At 38.1% G+C, this 17,956-nt stretch overlaps 1 protein-coding gene across 13 annotated transcripts in view; it reads left to right on the top strand.

Moving 5' to 3' along the window:
• Window positions 1-17,956, top strand: part of shaker (potassium voltage-gated channel protein Shaker) — a 254,960-nt gene that overhangs the window by 190,667 nt on the left and 46,337 nt on the right. The window contains exon 1 of one of the 13 annotated variants that reach the window (XM_086914694.1): window positions 16,259-16,735. The exons of the other annotated variants lie outside the window; for them this stretch is intronic. Within the exon in view, the coding sequence (XP_086770820.1) occupies window positions 16,698-16,735 (38 nt within the window). The 5' untranslated portion in view covers window positions 16,259-16,697. Of the gene's footprint in view, window positions 1-16,258; window positions 16,736-17,956 lie in introns of those variants that run through there. 13 annotated transcript variants of the gene reach the window in all.

Raw genomic sequence — 17,956 nt, 5'->3', positions numbered from 1 at the left:
TTCTTCAAATTGAAAATTTGTCCCTGTAATAACATTGGGGAATAATTATTAAACGATAATATAATCATAAATCGATTATTTTAATCGAAATCAAATAACGAATAATTTATTCTGTGAAATGACGAATCATTTAATTGCAAATATTTCACTGTATAAATAATACTCCTATTATTGTAGATCATCTCTCAAACAGCATCAAAAAATTATAAAATTACTTGAAAAGTTCGGTATGAAACTATTATTAACACCATCTACTGGCAAAAACGTGGAAATATATCGGCCAATTTGATGAAACTTTTCAAAAAAATGATCATCTCTCGCAAACGTGTGTGAGAAATAATCGAGATGGTAGTATTGTTTAAATTAAACCGAGTATTTTGCGAGAATAATAGTTCGCGGAAAGGAAAGAAAGAGTCCAAGAATTCTCACGAGTCAGAGACCATATTATCTTAATAATACGAGGACGATGAGACGATGTCGCTTTTAATCCTGATTTTTTATTCAACGCTTCTTTTCACGTGAAAGGGAATTCTTACTATTCTTGCTCTACGATCGACTATAGCTTTTCCACGTTTTTAATTATTATAGTTGCTTTTCTAATTCCCCGAATTGACGATTTCTATATCGCCAAAGATACAATAAACCAACGAATCAAATTAAATTAATTTATTTCTAACTTTCAACTTTTTTGAAAATATCTTATTTATATATCGAGTTATTGTCAAGTTAGAAATTTTGTTTCACTTTTATGCCCACGTTTGATTTCCATATAATTATTGGCAATAGAAAAACATTTAAAGATTGAATTAAAAAGAAGAAGAACGTTTTCTCACTGTTAATAATCAAGAAAAGAAAATTTTTTCTGCAACTTATAGCTTAAAAATTATTGTTTTCGAAGGAATTTAAATTTTTCCTCCGTTGTTAGTGAAAAAGATCGTTAAAAATTTAATAATCCTTTGGGATCCGTAAAGAAAAATTATACGCGTATAATAAATCGACAAATCGGATCGAAGTAGTACAGGCCTACAAAAGGCGCGGCAGCCGGGGCGCAAGTAGTAAGGTCCGCGTCTACGTCTCCGACCTCGATAAAGAAAGAAGGCGGGATGGACGGAAGTGGCCGACCTGAATTTCGAGACGAAACTTTGCCAATTTGGGACGTGGAAGGTAACGATAAACTCTTTGATTCGGCTGTTTCCCCGCCCCCGCCCTTCTGCCCCGCGAAACATTTCGAACCTTCGATTACGGAGAAGTTTTCGCGATACTTGAGGGTGTACGCAAAATTGGTAGGATCACGGATAGATCGAAGAGTCGAAGAATTACGGTTTATCAAACTTGAGAAGAAAGAAGAAGCCTGGATCGGATCTTGTTAAAGATTTTTAGAGTTTCGTGAAAGTTTTCGAGCAAACTAGTGAAGTTTATCCGTATCGTCCGTTAGTCCCTCGGAAGATATTCATTCGTGAAAAGATATCTTCTTTCTTATCACGTGTTACGTTATTTCGTAACGTATCACGATCTCATCTTCTTTGTTCGAAGATTCGAATCGAAATAGTCGTAAGATATACGCGATGATTCGGTAATGATTTATATAGGAAAAATTTTTACACGAAATTTATGCGTATTATTGAAAAGTGATAAAAAAAAGTTGCTAATTAAATTAATCTTGCATAATATATTTTTTTTAAAGAATTGGAAAACAAGATATATCAATCGTCAAATTACAACAGTTTGCTTTTCAATATAAATCGTAAATTTGAATGAAGTACGAGATTTCGAAGATTAGAAAAAAAAAAAAAAATATTATTTAATTGTATCTTTTACCTTCAATTTTCCATGTCGTGTCAAAAAATCTAGAAACTAGATACACGATACTTTTATTCAATCAAATTCTTATGAATATGAATTAAACATATAACACGTAACTATAAAATTCTCCTCGAAAAACAAAAACGGAAAAGGAAAGCGAAATGCTTGCAACAACGCCGTACGCAACGCGATAACACACTCCCCGCGAGTAGTACAACCCAGTCCATAGCCCGCCTCCTCTCTCTCAAGATATAATACCGACCTTGTATATTATGGTGCTAGGGCGCGGCAATATCCACCAGGGTGCTGGATCAGCTGATGCTGACCGTGGTGGAAAACGAGCGACCCAAACAAGAATAAGAAAGAATAATAAGAAAAAAAAAAAAAAAAGAAAAGAAAAGAAAAGGGAAAAAGAAAAATCACGAAAAGCAAAAAAAAAAAAAAAAGAAAACGAAAACATCTCGAACAAGAGAGGGAGAAAAGAAAAAATTTGAGAAAGAAGAGAATCGGAGGGAGAATTCTCGATGGTGGGCCAGGATCAAGAGTAGCTCTCGGCGGGGAATGGCTGGCTGGCTGGCTGGCTGGCTGGCTGGTCTCTTATAGTAGGAGAGAGGGATGTATTGATTGCGTGCGGTTAGTGCGACGAAGAGAGGGATCCAACCTCGTGTTGGACGACTCCCCTCGTGTTGGAGTGGGGGAGAGACAAGGAAAGGGAGACACAAGATCGAGCGAGAGAGGGATTGAAAGCGCGAACAGCGTCGTGGAGGGGGGGGGGGGCAGTCCTCGTACAGGTGCGAGGGAGGGAGGGAGGGAGGAGGAGGAGGAGGAGGAGGAGACTTGAATTATAGCGGAAGGAACACGCATGGGGGATAACGGGGAGGGGAGGGGGGAGGGAGGGGAGATAAGATAAAAAGGGGAGGAGAGGGACTGCCAGGAGGGATTTGCATAAAGCGAAAGAGAGGAAATAAAGAAGGAGGAGGAGCGGAGGAAGAGCGTTTAGCCAGGTCACGTAGAAAGAGAAAATGGAGAGGGTTGGAAACGTAACATTGGGAAGACGGGGTACAAGTTGCGGTGTGTAGTTGAATAAGGGTAAAACCTAGGCCTCGAAGGGAGGGGGGGGAGGAGGGGAGGGATGGTATAATCGAATCTCAGGGGACACGATAAATTTTTTAAACTCGTAATTCGTTTGTTTATTCACTTATGGATGATACTCTCGATGGATTTTTATTTATTTATTTGTGCAAGGAGACATCTTTTGGCCCGGTTAAATAAGAAACAGAAGAAAAGGAAGAAAGAATTATTCAGTCGTACGTTTCATTTTAAGCCAAGTTATAAGCATCGAAACATACGTTGATCGTGTAAAATTAAATATGAAACAAGATGGAACGAGATAATTGTTCTACCAATTTAATTTCAGAAATATTTGATCCTAATAGATCCCAATTCAAATAAACCCGAAACGATTACACTCCCCTTCATCTTTCTATTTCTCGTCTCGCACTGGGACTGGGAAATTCCAACTACTGTACTTGCAAATTGGTTTTAATCTCTAAAAAAAATAAGAAATGTATAACTCTCCGATAAATAATTTTTCAACGTCAAAGCATCCGCGTTAAAAAAAAAATAAGAGAGAGAGAAAGAGAAATCTCGTCATTCAGTTCCTTTCGAACGAGGGAGAAAGAGGGAGAAAGAGAAAGTGAGATCAATGCCGTTACACCGCAATGCTGCCACATGCTATTCCACTTCCTTCCTTCCTTCCTTCCTTCCGGCCGACGAGAAGTTTCGCGGGGAGAGGGTTCGTCTACGCGATCTAGGTCGGCACACGATGGTGTCATGGAAGTCACGAAGCAGGCGAATTCCAATGACCGAGCAACGATCGAACCACCCCCGCGATCAATAGGGCGCCGACATTGATTTCCACCCGTTTACCAGCTGCACCTGGTCTTTTCTCCTCCTCCTCCTCTTCTTTTTCTTCTTCCTTTTCTCCCTCTCTTATTCTCGATGAATGAACCTCGAACTCGTTACACAGGGGGGAGAGGTTGGGAAACGTTTGCCGGAGATTAATTAAGCGTCGTCGATCGTTAGGCCGAGTTCGAAGTTGTTTTTGTTACGCTATCGATTGGAAAATGCCTTGCTCGTCGGACAGAGGCTTTCCGGAAATGCTTCAGGGACACACCGTTTCTATTTTCGCCCGGAATGGGCTTTCCGGTTGATTCATATTTCTCGTGATTTTCATTTTTTCCCGATTAATATCGAATCAGGGATTTAAATTTAAAGTCGAGAAAGTTGGATTTTTGTGAGATTTAATTTAGAATTTTTATCGCGTGCGTATTAAATTCAAGTTCTAAAAGTGTTTACATTTGTCAATTAATTCGTATCTATGAGGAATTTTTATAAAAATAATGATCCGAGGCGAAGTATGCGGCAATCTGAACTCAACTTCAAGAAATTCTTCAAAATTGAAAATTTTCCAAATAAAATGGCTCACGTGCTGGAAAGATGGATCTACATTTGATAGAAATGTATGTGGAATAATGATGTGGAATAAATATCTTAGTAGAGTAAAAATAAATACTTATAAATACTTTAATGATCTACCAGAGTGTTTTAGTGAAGGCATCTTAAAGAATGGGCCCTATCTAAAAGTAGCTTAAAAAAACGTGAATCTTCTTAAAGTATCTGCCTAAAGACACGTTAATAAAGATAAGTATCTTTCTAGGGTGCTCTACTAAAAATAAGATACCTTAAAAAGTGACTATTCTTTAATATACATATCTACTTTAAAATGGCATCTTATGACATCTTCTTTAAGATTCTTAAAAACCTTAAAAAGATGTTTATTTTAAATTGTCTAGTTCAAAAAAAAAGAAATAATCATTTTAAAATACTTGAACTACATCAAAAGTAATACTTATCTTAAAAGCTGAATCTGTATTTGCGACGTGTCGTCGTTGTGTATCAACGTGGACGGAAATGTTGCATCGTGATGCATCGTTGTCTGTCGAAATATGATTCAAAGGTACACAACTGTCAAATTTTTGTCGATACGTCAAAAGAGATGACACGATATCGTTACACCCGTATCATTAACTACGTATTCCTCTATTCTGATACAAATGAACAATAATAAGAAAATCATTAAACGTAAAGCCTATCCAATCGTGTCGTAATACACGTATAGACTTCTATGGAATACTAATTCCTGTACAAATTGTTGCCTGATACATCCGTGTACCAATCAACACACTTGGCTTCCATGAGTGACGCCAAGAGGTCGATACGTGTATTGCAACAGCGTCTCAACAGTGTGTAGGCCGCTTAACGCTTGCTCGCTTGCCCCTCTCTCTCTCTCTCTCTCTCTTCTCGCCTCTTCGCATCCTTGTTCGTACGCTTTGCATCGCCCGATTCGTATCGTTGACTCTCTGGGAACGTAACGAACCACGAAAATACACACGTAGGAAATGCAAAAATAGGATCAGGATCGATGAATTGTTCGATTCCCGAGAAAATCGTCACGTATTAATACCTGCTCGGCCACTTTTAACCTATCGCCGCGTTGGTGGGGAAATGTGTACGTAGATGGCGCGCAGGTAGTACGAGGCAGAGTTTAGAGTGGTGCACACGTGTGGGCCTCTCATTCATAATCCGGCATGAATATTTAGCGCCGATACCTCTTACTCGTTACACGAACCGCGAAGTATCGTGCCGCTGCAAACATCGCTTGGCCTGCGTGGCCCAACATTACATGCTTGTCACTACACCGCACTCCATCTTGTAAATCGATGCAAGCGTGGAGACCGTGCAGGAGAAAAAAAAAAAACCGAGGACGAGACATGAAGTGGTAAAGAAGAGAAATCGTATGTTCTCGCTATACGTGTTTGATCTTGCGTTGCATGAAATTTCTGAATGATCAAATAATAAGCGTGATAAATATTGGAAGATACAACTGTATAAAATTATGTATGGCGTCGATTTGCGATTGTACTGTTTATCTTTGATGGAGTATATATGTATTCGTCACGTGATTACAGCTAATTTCACTTGCTTAATGAAAGACGAAAAGTTCGATTGGTATCATTTAGATTTAAATTATTTTATTCGAGTGGGATAACGCTTGAGCATACGTTTAGGACAAATGAATAAGTTTTATATGGGAATCAACTAGTGCATAGAACTCTGTTAGAGATTAAGATCATACGTTACATTTTGTTACAATTCAAAGATATTTAGAGATAAAAAAAATCTGAAATAAAGAGCAAGAGGAAGTGGTCGATTTTAGTTGAGTCATAAATTAAATTTAATAGATAATAGATTCATGTTGAGACTGTTATCTGTTTCTATGAGAAGAACAGATATTCGAAGATCGAGGAAGCCAATAAACGTCAGTGAAATAAAAAAGAGTATGTTCGCAAAATTTAAATTATAAACAAAAAATAAGTAGGAATCCGTTGCAATATGTCGTTTGGCCAATTTCAGTAAATGAAAATAAAAATGCCTCTGCATCTATTGTTGAAGTAAAAAGTGTTTCAAATGAACAAATTAGATCCTTTTTCTAATTCCCCACGATTATTATAAAAATTGATAAAACCATCGAACCGTCAAACTTTTCCAACAACAACTTTCTCGTCTCTTCTTTCATTTCTTTCTCGTTTCTCCGCTCTCGCTTCCTTTTATTTGCGAGAAATAACGTCGAGTAGACATAACAAGTCTCGCGGCAAGTCGCAGACGAACTCTTTGATTGCCGACCCGCTTCGTGACTCTTTGAGGCGCGCGTTGTTCGCGCGACTACTTGGAAGTCAAAGGACAAAAGACCGATTGCGGGCTACGTAATTTGAACGCAATCGATGGTCCGGATTGACGAGCGAAAAGGAAACGACCGAGACATCTTATGAACCACTTCTTTATTAATCAGCACACGTTTTATGAAAAATTACTCGTAATAAAAATATAGTCATAGGATTTATTCTTTTCGCAAGAATCGTAAGATTACGATTCTTGGTATGAGAATTTTATTTTTTTAAATCGATATTTCGATACATAAAATTATGATTCATATGGATTTTTTTTTTTTTTGTATTACATCACAGTGTTTATCGAAAGTTATTTTTTAAAATCAACTTAATTTGTTGTTAATACAATAATTTTATTTTTTTAAACTGTTAATCTAGAATAAATGCATTACGTATTGTGATACGTACGAACAAATGTGCTGTATAATTATGTTTCTATTTGAATATCAATGCTTATATTATATTACATATTATTCGATTTCGATTTCTAATTAAAATTATAAATATTAACTTTGAAACTCTGCTAATCCATGCAGTTGGCTCCTCGATAGCAGAACTAATATAATGTTTCTATCCATTAATGATACAACTTTGTATTTCATCATTAGTACTGTTAATGAACGAAAATATCGAACAGAGTGTGTTTTACATGCTTTTTGAGTAGATCTCTTAATACCTTTCAAAATCTGTGACTCGTGTGTGTGATTCAAATTGGCGAGCACGTGTTACACAATATTTCCTCTCTCTCTCTCTCTATATATATATATAATTTATTTTTACAATTTCTTTCGTCATTGTTAAACGAAAACGAAAAGTTTTACTCGACGATTCGAATCCAGGTTAAGAGATCGGAATTTTATTTCCTGTTTTCAAGCAGGACATCAGGAACTACTTTTTACTAAAACACATCAGTGTTTTTCAATCCAAGGAGGTCGAAAAGTAGGTTTGAAAGATGTGTTATAAAAAAAAGATATTTATTTTGAATCGATCCATCTTCGTGGAGACACAGAAATTCATAATTAGATAAGAAAAGTTTATAGAGTATAAATATTTTAAATTTCTTGCTTTTAGTTATAGCCGATAAAAATTTGCATAAACATAGGTAAATATTTTATATTTGCCTCGACAAGTTTTTAATATCTCGCTAATATTTTCATTCCACGAAATATTATATTTAAACTTATCAACTATTGAACATATAATTCTACTTCATAAATAAAGAGATGACGAAAATATTTGATGAACACTATATATCTAAATGCATCTGTTTAAAATATTAAAAATTAAATTATGAATGAAAACGACAAATAGATTCTTGAAAAAAGTTGATAATTTATTAATTTGTTCAAATCTTGCTTAGAAATTTGCAAATATTTCATCTCAAAACTCAAAAAAAAAAAAAAAAAATCGAAAACAATTCAAAAACGGATATTCCTCATCGTGTATATAATTATCGAAAGATCGGCGCTTATATAGAAAAAGAAAAAGAAAAGAGAAAACAATTCTCGAATCGAAACAACAACCCTTCATCCACGAAACTTCCAATATTTCAAAAAATTCCGAAAAGGGAGAAATACACACACACACACACACACACACACACCGAGACGCGACTATTATCGATCAAAACGACTGGCAAAGTCTTCCTCCCTCCGGAGGAAGAGCGATCGGAGCAGGAGGAAAAGGATCGGGGCGCAAGATTAAGTGGTGCAATGGGAAAAAAGTCAGGCAGCGGGAAAGGGAGCACGGTGGCGGACTAAGCCGGCGCCGGTGTGCGCGCGCGCACAGCAAATGGCGCATGGCCGGCATCGGTGAGGACGTTGCTGCTGCGTTCTCGGTTTCGGTCGAAACTCTCGCGTCGCGCGTATGGCCCGCGGCCGATTTATCGTCGCCGTACACAGCCGGCTCGAGTTTTTGCCCGAGCGTAAACCGTCTCTCGTGCACGACCAACGGTCTGCCTTATCCGCAGAGGGGGGAGAGGAGGAGGACCGTGAACTGGGGCTGTGGGCCGAGGTGGGGTCGCGAGGTGGGCTGCGCGAGGATGCTCGGGGGGAGGTGGATACACCTCGTTGCCCGGCATGATTACGCAACAGCCATTGATCTCCTCCTCGTGCCGATAGTCGAAACCTCGTGCTCCCCACGATGCCGGATTAAGTCGTGGATGTGCCTCTCCCTACGGAGAGGTCAATCGAGATCGAGAGGCATGGCCGATTTCACGATTTCGTGCCTCGTTTAAGGGATAATATTATGGGATTGTCTGTGTTATTTTCGATCATTCTTTTGGTATTATTGTTATTATTCTTGTGTGAATTTTAGATGGATGGAATATCGTTGAAATATGTTCGAAAGAAGTTTCAGTTAATTTTGAATGGTATTTCTTCTTATGTGTACATTCGATGGATAAAGTACATCGATGGATTCGAGGAAATCTTTATTAAAATTATTGAGAAAACTTTTCAATGGTATTCCTATTATGTAATTTTCAGATAGAATTGATTTTTAGATGGGTTACTTTTGAAATGTGTTCAAGAGGAAGGCAAGATGTAGCGATAGTACGTAACTGCATTTGCAATTCTCAAATAGAATTGATTTTGATTATACTACGATGATATAGTTGAATTAAAAATCTTCAATAAAAAAAAGTGTAGCGATAGGAGAAATTATTGTATTTGGTTGAAAGATTAAAGGAAAATATTCAAAAATTATTCTTATCCAGACATTCTCATTATTTTTGAAGAAAATATTTTCTTATTAAATCTAAATATTTTCTTATTATATTATAATGAGCACTTCTCGTCTGAGATGTTGATTATAATGGATAATTATAACTAATTATTTTGCAGATTAATAAATTTTATCTTTAATTGAAGTAGAATAATTTTTTAGTATTGCAATATTCGTTTAAAAAGAAATAGGAAAATTATGGAATATTTCTCTTATGTAATTCTAAGAGTACAGTGAACAATCTTATGATCATCAGAGATGATTATCAGAATCTATTGAAGGAATTATTGCAATTGTATTTTTAGTCATTCTTTGAAGGGTTAAATAGGAAAATTGCCAAGTATATCTCTTATACAATTTTTAGACAGGATACTTCAAGATTTGAATAAGCATTTCTCGTTTTATCTCAGACGCGTTGAAGATGTTAGTTGAATCTTCAACAAATATGTAAAAACCACTTTGAATTTCGGAGTTTGGTATAATACTTTTGGCTTACATGTTACCTTAAAACTAATAATGAATGCAAAACAAATACGAATAATGTTTTGTTTTAATTGTATTATTATAATGAATTATACTTAAATATCGAATATTTTTCATAATTTGAAATTCAATACAACAATTGTAAAATTGTTGATAATATTGATAGAGTTTTTGAAATTCTATCAAAAAAAAAAATAAATAAATAAATATTTTTCTCATTGATATATATAAAATTAATAACAATTAATTAAGAATTATTTTAATTGTAATTAATTTCAATTCTGATTATCAATGAGAAAAACGTATTAAATTGTTTAAATTAAAATGATCATTGATTAATATCATTCATTAATAAGAGAACAGTAATAGGATAAATCGCATGGAAAACAACTATTTCTCCAATTTTTCTTTCCCCTAAGTTAATCCAGGTACATCAAAGATATATTCAACAGCAGAACAGCAAAACACAGTGATCAATCGCACCCTAGTTGTTCCTCGACCGTGGCGGCTTATCGTGTAATCCGATTGCAATAGCTTGGCAGTGATAGGTACCTCGTCGCAGGTGCATATCGTGTATCGATGTATTTATTCTTCGTTCTATGAAATAAGGAAAATAGAAAATAGAAAACAGACGAAGAAACACACACAAGGAACGAGAAACGTACGAAAAAGCGCATAATTGGCATTGGAACAAAGTCTCGCCTCGAAAACGCAAAGCTCGATTATATGGCGCGAATGGTATGTCACGCCACGACTACGCGTATGAGAACAAGAGAGTGACGAGACGAAGGGAAATAGAGGGTGTCACGAAAGAGAGACGCGTGCGATGAACGGTCGCGAAGCGATATAGGCGAAACGGAGAAAATCTCGCGGAGCGAGACGGCGCGGCAGCTGGAGACGAAGGGAAGAAGGAGAGAGACACGCGAGCAACCTGTCAGGGACGAGTGAGAGCGAGAGAAACGCTGGGTGGCGATCGTGGTGGGGAGCGTGACGATCGGGACGAACAAGTGAGGTGGGGGAGAGAGAGAGAGAGAGTGAGAGAGTGAGGAGAGAGAGAGAGAGAGAGAGAGAGAGACGCAGGTGAAAAAGTGAGAGTCATTGAGCGAGAGTGGGAAAGGGATATTTGTGGAAGAGCGCAGGTTTGTAAGCAGTTGGTGGGGAGAAGGAAGAGAAGGGGAAACCGCGCATAACGGAAAGAGAGAGAGAGAAGAAAAAAGAAACGGCGGTCGACGTAAAAGTAGGCATAACGGATGCGGCTGTGGCGCCTAGAGCGAGCTTTTGTTACGACACCGCCTTCCATTCGCGATATATTTCTTCCCAGCTTTACCAACACCACTGGTAGCATCACCGTTGTGCCACCACCGTGTCACGGTAGCGAGGTCCACCTCCACAACTTCCACCATGTATCCTCCACCGGCATCCTCTCCACAACGGAGCAACAGAGAGAATCGGATTGGAGAAGAGGGAGAAGGAGCGAGAGATGGATAGAGGGGAAGGGTGAGGGGAGGAGAGGGGGACGGCGGCGGGGGGAGGGCAGGAGAGGGAGGAAAAGAGCGAGCGAGCAAGCGTGCGGAAGGTGAAGCGTCAGCTTTCTCAGACGAGTTCTCGTCGGCGTAGCGCAAAGGTGGAACGGAAAACTATTCTGTTCGGTCGGCCTGTGGTCCTCGTGGTCGGGTGTGAGGCGCGCGTGCGAGCGAGGTCGAGAACGAAAGGGAGCAGGCGCGAACGGAGGACACGGGCGCACACACATACGCACACGCATACGGAGCTGTACGTGTGTCGTGATCCAAAACGGCGAGCGAGAAGGAAAACAGGAAGGAGGAACGAAGGAAGGAAGGAAGGAAGGAAGGAAGGAAGGCAAGGAAGGAAGGAAGGAAGGAAGGAAGGAAAGGAGCGTGAGGAAAGATCGCAGTGTGTCAGTGTACTGAACAGTGCGTTCAGATGATAGGTGCCTCCCGGTGGAGGCGCTCCAGTCGGCCGGCCACGATCAACCGTTTGATCGAGATTTTCCGCGCTGGTGCGTCGACGAGACGCGGCGTGTCGCGGCCTACGTTCCCATCTTTCCGTAACTCGTCGTCGCCGTTGTCGTCGTCGTGACCGTCGTGGTCGTCCCCGTGACCGAAGGCGTTGTCGTCCTTGACGACTCGGTTCTCGTCCGGCTGGCCGTGTAGTTACGCGTCGAAACGGATCCTCGATGGCTCGTGCGCCGTGGCTGCCACCGTGCTCGGCCCGCCTCTCAACTCTCGTATCTTCGTTCGTCGTCGTCGTCGTCGTTGATTTCGTTCCGCTCGTCGACCGACACCGTCAGTGATCGCGAGTGTGAACGATGCGCCAAAGTGACGGAACGTACCGCGTCAGTTAACAGTTCCTGTACGTCGTCTTTGCTGCGCCACAATTCTTTCTCTTTCTTTTCGTAACCCTCCTCCCCGCCGACAATGAGAATCCGCTGCTCTTCTTTTCCTCGGATCGAGATGCGAACTGGTGCGCACCGATAAAGAGAACGCATGTAGGGGAAAGGGAGGATCGAGCGAAAAGGGTGCGTAAGGTGCGAGCGTGCGAGTGCGCTGGTGAAAGAAGGGTGACAGATATTATTAGAGCGAGTGGACGAACGTTTAGAGGAGCGTAGAGGAACGAACGGAGTGCGAATGATGAAGATGTAAACGAAAACGAGATTGGAGAGGCGAAGAGAGAAAGAGAGAGAGAGAGAGAGTGAGAGTGAGAAAGAAAGAGAGAAAGAGAGAGAGAAAGAGAAGCGTGGTACAGGGAAGAGAAGAAGAAAGAGAGCGCATTGCGATCGAGTGGAAGGGAGAAGAGCAGAAAGGAGACGAAAGACGTTAACACAGATTTCACAAAGGGGTTGAGAATAAGAGGAAATAGAAGGAGGAAGGAAGGAAGGAAGAAGAAGAGAAAAAGAGAAAGGAAAGAGAAAGCGAGCAGCCATTTTGATAGGTGGCTGTGTGTTGTGCGCTGCTGCCGCTACTGACTGCGCTGCTGGTGCTGCCTCTTAGCGTCGCTGATCATCGGTGCTCGCGTCCACAGTGATCGTTTTTGGTAGTGCTCGTGCTTGGTTCCTCGTGGTGGTCTCTCGGTCTCGTGTCGGTGTCCGTGTCGTGTTGGTGCGAAAGAGAGGAGAAACAAAGTCGGGATAGAACGGGATAGAGCGAGTGAGCGTGAGAGTGAGAGCGAGAGAAAGAGAGAAAATCGAGCGAGCGAGAGAGAGAAAGAGATAAAGAGAACAGGGTGTGCGAGGGACAAGAGGGTTGGTGGGGGTGGCAAATAAAGGAGAAAGGGTGAGAAGTAGGGAGGAAAAGGCAAGAGAGAGAACTCGAGAGGAGCGAAGATCTGTCTCGGTTCTGCTCAACGACGTATACTACGGGGTTGGGTTTTGGAGAGAGTCGGTGTGGTAGTGGTGCGCGGAGAAGGAGAACGAAGAGGAGGAGAAGGAGGAGGAGGAGGAGGAGGAGGAGAAGCAGGAGCAAGAGGAGAAGGTGAAGGAGAAGGAGGAGAACGAGAAGGAGAGTAGGAGAACGCAGTGGAGAGGAGTGGAGAGGAAGCATCGTCGGGTGCGTGTTGTGCGGGGGTGCACCGCTCTCCGGGGGCATGGGGCTCGGGAGGGGGATCCGCCCCCTCTCGTAACCGCCGCGAAGCGCCAAGATTTCCCGCACCGAGTTCATCGAGAAATGGGGGCTGACCCCTGTCCTCAAACCGAGGCAGGACCTACGCCCCCACCGGAATGGTGCGGAGGAACACGGCGACACGAGGTACGACTTACTAAGCCATCCACGTCTCTCGTTCTCTCTTATCTTTTCGATCGGTCAATCCGAATTAAGAGGTTGTCTTATTTTTTTTTGCATGTGGACCTGAGTTCGTTTCCAAAGAAACCACCTTTACACATATGATTCTTTATTACTAACTGTTACTTACTTCTTACTATTATATTATTATTGTTGTCGTTATTATTAATCGTTACCAGGCAAATATTGTCGATACATGTGTTACTTTTTTCACCCTGACAAATAGCGTAGTGGAGTTAGACTGACACGGTTTTTTTTAAATGTTGTACGTGATTCCTTTCAGTTATTACGCTCGCGTAGCCACTTAGCGATAGCTCGTTAGCCCGCAGTTGCTATTTTAGACACTACCGATCGCTCCAACGTAGTTTGCGAATGCTTAGACTAGGTTTCTTTAGACCTTGTTCCACGTTTCTCTTTCAAATACGATATCCGCACATCTGCTGCGTACAATCGCGATTCCGCGGATCCAAGAATAGGAACGCGTGGTCGCGAGAAGAGAATCGAAGTGAGGCGAATGTTTTGTCCAAACATATCTTTTGTACGATATTTAGTCGGTGTAAGCTCGTAACTTTGGACCGGATGTATCTTATCTATACAAGATACGAAATTTCTTTCTCATTTTATCGTTGTTGATAACATGGTCAATGATAGTTGGAGAAAAAAGAAGCGGGATCGAGAAAAATGTAAATGTTAGATTACGTGTTTATGCATTATAAGCATAGAATAATCTTATTTACCAAGGAATTTTCTTGGAAAAAGTGGTTATGAAATTTTCTTGGTGTTTGAAGAAATTTAAATATCAATGTTTCGTTGTCACGTTAGAATAAATAACTCGATTACTGGATAATCAAATTTTTTTATCTGCATAAATTATTGCAATAACCCTTTTTTCAAAATATGAAAATTGAAAATAGCTATTTCCGCGGTGTAATTTGTTTATTTTTATTATGAAATGCTAATGAAATAAAGATTTCATTACGCCCGATATGATATTTATAAAAAATTCAATATGATATATAAAAAAATTACGAATGTTACAAGTATTAGATTTTTCTATATGAAACAATATGATTGGATAAATAAATTAATTCTTTATTTTTTTAAGAAATTTATAATATTCGTAATACTACAATATTCTTTTATATTTTGCTCAACATTTCTTTCATTTCAAAAAAATTATGAATAAAAAAAAAATAATTAATAAACTTCGATGAATTTGTTTGTTATTGTGTTAATGTTGTTTCGTAATCAACACGAGATTGGATGCAAGTATATCTTATCTGCAAAAAATAATGATAGTTAGAAATGAAGAAATAGAAATGAAGAATCGAGAATCCAAGCGTTTAAAAAATTTATAGTATACTATTTCACTGCGAAATTAATCGCTTCACTTTAAGGGTATTCGGAATCCTTATCGCTATTCTTCTTCCATCGGTTCGTTCACCTCTATGTAAATCGGACGTTAAAAATCGAAGTTTAAATTAAAGTATCGATTACACGTGAAGAATGATTACGACGTTAAATTTTAGCGTTACGTTACTCACTTCATGGGATGAAAAAACATACAACGGCTACTGCATTTCCCAGAGACGCAAAATTTTATTTTTATCTTATCTTTGCCAGATAATACGGATTTTTATGTAGCTAATTAAAAAAAAATTTATATATCTAATTGATATTTGAAAATTCGTCGTATTTTTCAAAATATATGCAAAATTATAAATATTTGCAAAATATTAGTAAAAGTTCTATAAAAATATTCTCTTTGAAAAAATTGAACTTTGAAAAAAAAACATTCTATAAATCATTTTCTTTTTTCTATGGATAAATTATTTAAAACTTTTTCAGTTTTTAATTATCGTAATTAAAAGTTTTGTTCAAAATATGATTTGTTTATAATATTAATCATAGAAATTAAATTAATATCAAAAGAAAAATATATAACATATTCACATCCAATAATTAATAAAATATTCGAACACTATTTTATAGAAAAATTTGTCTAAAATTCTGATTGTAATGAAAATATGTACATTAAATTTTTTTTTACAACACAATGATAGAGTTTGCGGTTTCTATTTAAAAAAAATAAAAAATTCATTGAAAACTTGAGCATTGATTTCACAATTTTTCACGACTTACGTACAATTCATCGTGTTTTGCGAAGTTTCGTTAAAAAATAAAAAATTGTTCAACGATATTGTATCAAAAAAAAAAAAAAAAAAAAAAATGTTCGAATACTTTCACGAACCATTTATTTATGAGAAATATGCAAAGGATCAAAATCCGCAGTCTTGTTTAAAATCTTAAAACGATATTCTTATTTTATTTCTTATTATTTGGCACATTTATTATTCGCTTGCAACAGAGTCCAAGGTTGAATCTATTGCTATAGAACTATTGTAATAAAAATAGTGCACCGATGTCAAAAAATTCGAATATAGCCCCCCCTCCGATGGTTATGATATTTCCCAAGCAATATAACCAACCAATACCATGAGTTTATCTCGTAAACGGGACACTATGAAGGTGCCGGCACTAAAATACGTTTATGACTTTGAGCTCGAGTGCAGGAGATAGAAACTCGGAGATAAAAGGAAGGGAAAAAAGGAGGGGGCAATAGGGAGCCGTTTCGCTCGCAATGTTTTTCTCTAGAAACGTCGTCGTCCCGTCTATGTGTTCCTCTGTTTACGGTTCGTGGCACGATTCGCGTGATCGGCCCGTGTCTCACGCCTCGTTTACGCCACCGTGCCCTCTCGTATAACGTGTACACACGGCGAAGGAAGGCGAACAAATGAGCAGCGATCCGGAAGCGCAATACGTGTAACAATTTTATACCGGGCAATTCGTATTGACGTTCGATATTTGCTTTTCGTCCTCTTTCGTCCTCTTCTTTTTTCGATGTTCTCGCGGTGAATCGGAATTTTCTCTCCATTTTTTCGCGCACAGTGTTTCGGGCGCGTTGATTTTTACACGCCCGATTTTCGGGTGGAAACAATTGGAATACGGTCTGGATGTAATTACGTGAGAATATTTCGAAACTTCGACCGTTGAATTTTGAACTCGAATACTTTCGTGCCTCGATAGTTGGATCGTATACAGGATGTCCCATAAAACTAGTGACGCGAAGGATGTTTTTAGGTAAGAAAATAAATGGAAAATATTGAATAAAATTTTCTCGCTTGAGGGTTTAATAATCGAATGAATCGAGTTCGAAAAATTGTCAATTACGAGCGAAGAAATTGGTTATTTCTTCGGATTGGATATGAATGGATTATCGATTCGAATTTCGTGGCGTGATGCTAAGAAAAAATATAGAATAAATTTTTTCCATTTTAATAATAATTTTCATTTCAAAACAAGGAATTGTTTTGACTGTACGTTCAATTCTTGATATTTATAAAAACAAGAATTTAAACGATGAAATTCTATTTTATATTTTTTGCTTATTTTCTTACAAAATAATCATCTGTCGATCGAGTTCATTTGTATCGAATTGGAAATTAGCCAATTTTCCTTGCATTTCAAAAATTTTCAAACTTGATTTATCCAAGAGGCCTTAAATAAAAAAAAAAAAAATTTAAAAATAAATCTCTCTGCTCTAATTGTATCACGAAATATATAATAATGTCTGGCAGGAATTTTAAGATCTGTTTATTCTGAAATAATAATAACAAATGCATAATGAATAATTACAAGTATTTAATAGAGCATTTGAAATTTATTATTGAGAGCAAAGTTTATTTTGTAAGGAAAGACTATGAGTAATAAATTATAGTAAATCAGGAGAAGAAAAGTATTATTGGTTACCAATATTTATTTCTTTTCAATCTTATTCTTGCAATTAAAGTTATATAAAGGAAGAACAAATATTTTCTTTTTGCTATCATGTTTTTTTTTTTATATTAATCTTTTATATCAATCTATATTAAATGAAGAAATGGAAAAAAATATACACATCTAGTTATGATAATGTTATCGAGAATATTATAGATTGGTTCTATAAATTTTCTCTGAATTAGATTTCGATAATCCAAGCAGATATCTAATACATTTTCGTATAAATATTCTTCTCATTTTCATATACAGAAATACCTGGATCGAAACATACTAAAACATACTCGAACATATTGATATGATGACGCACAAATAATTTATAGCAAAAGATTTGCATTTCTGACAGAAACTTTTCCTTGCCATCGGTATTTCCACCACTTTATCACAAGCGGAACTATCAAACGCAGCTTTTAACACCGGCTATAAAATCAAAATAAACGCGAGTAACAGTATTTCACTCTATCTCTTACGTTTTCTGTGTATTGCATATTTACCATTAAAAATTCCATGGATTTCTCAAATTGG

The sequence above is a fragment of the Apis florea genome, unplaced genomic scaffold (assembly GCF_048593485.1).
Source record: "Apis florea isolate Af1SG1 unplaced genomic scaffold, ASM4859348v1 contig_1914_pilon, whole genome shotgun sequence".
Taxonomy (NCBI): Eukaryota; Metazoa; Arthropoda; class Insecta; order Hymenoptera; family Apidae; genus Apis; species Apis florea.
Note: the sequence above shows the minus strand (reverse complement) of the source record. Positions and strands in the feature narration are given on the sequence as shown.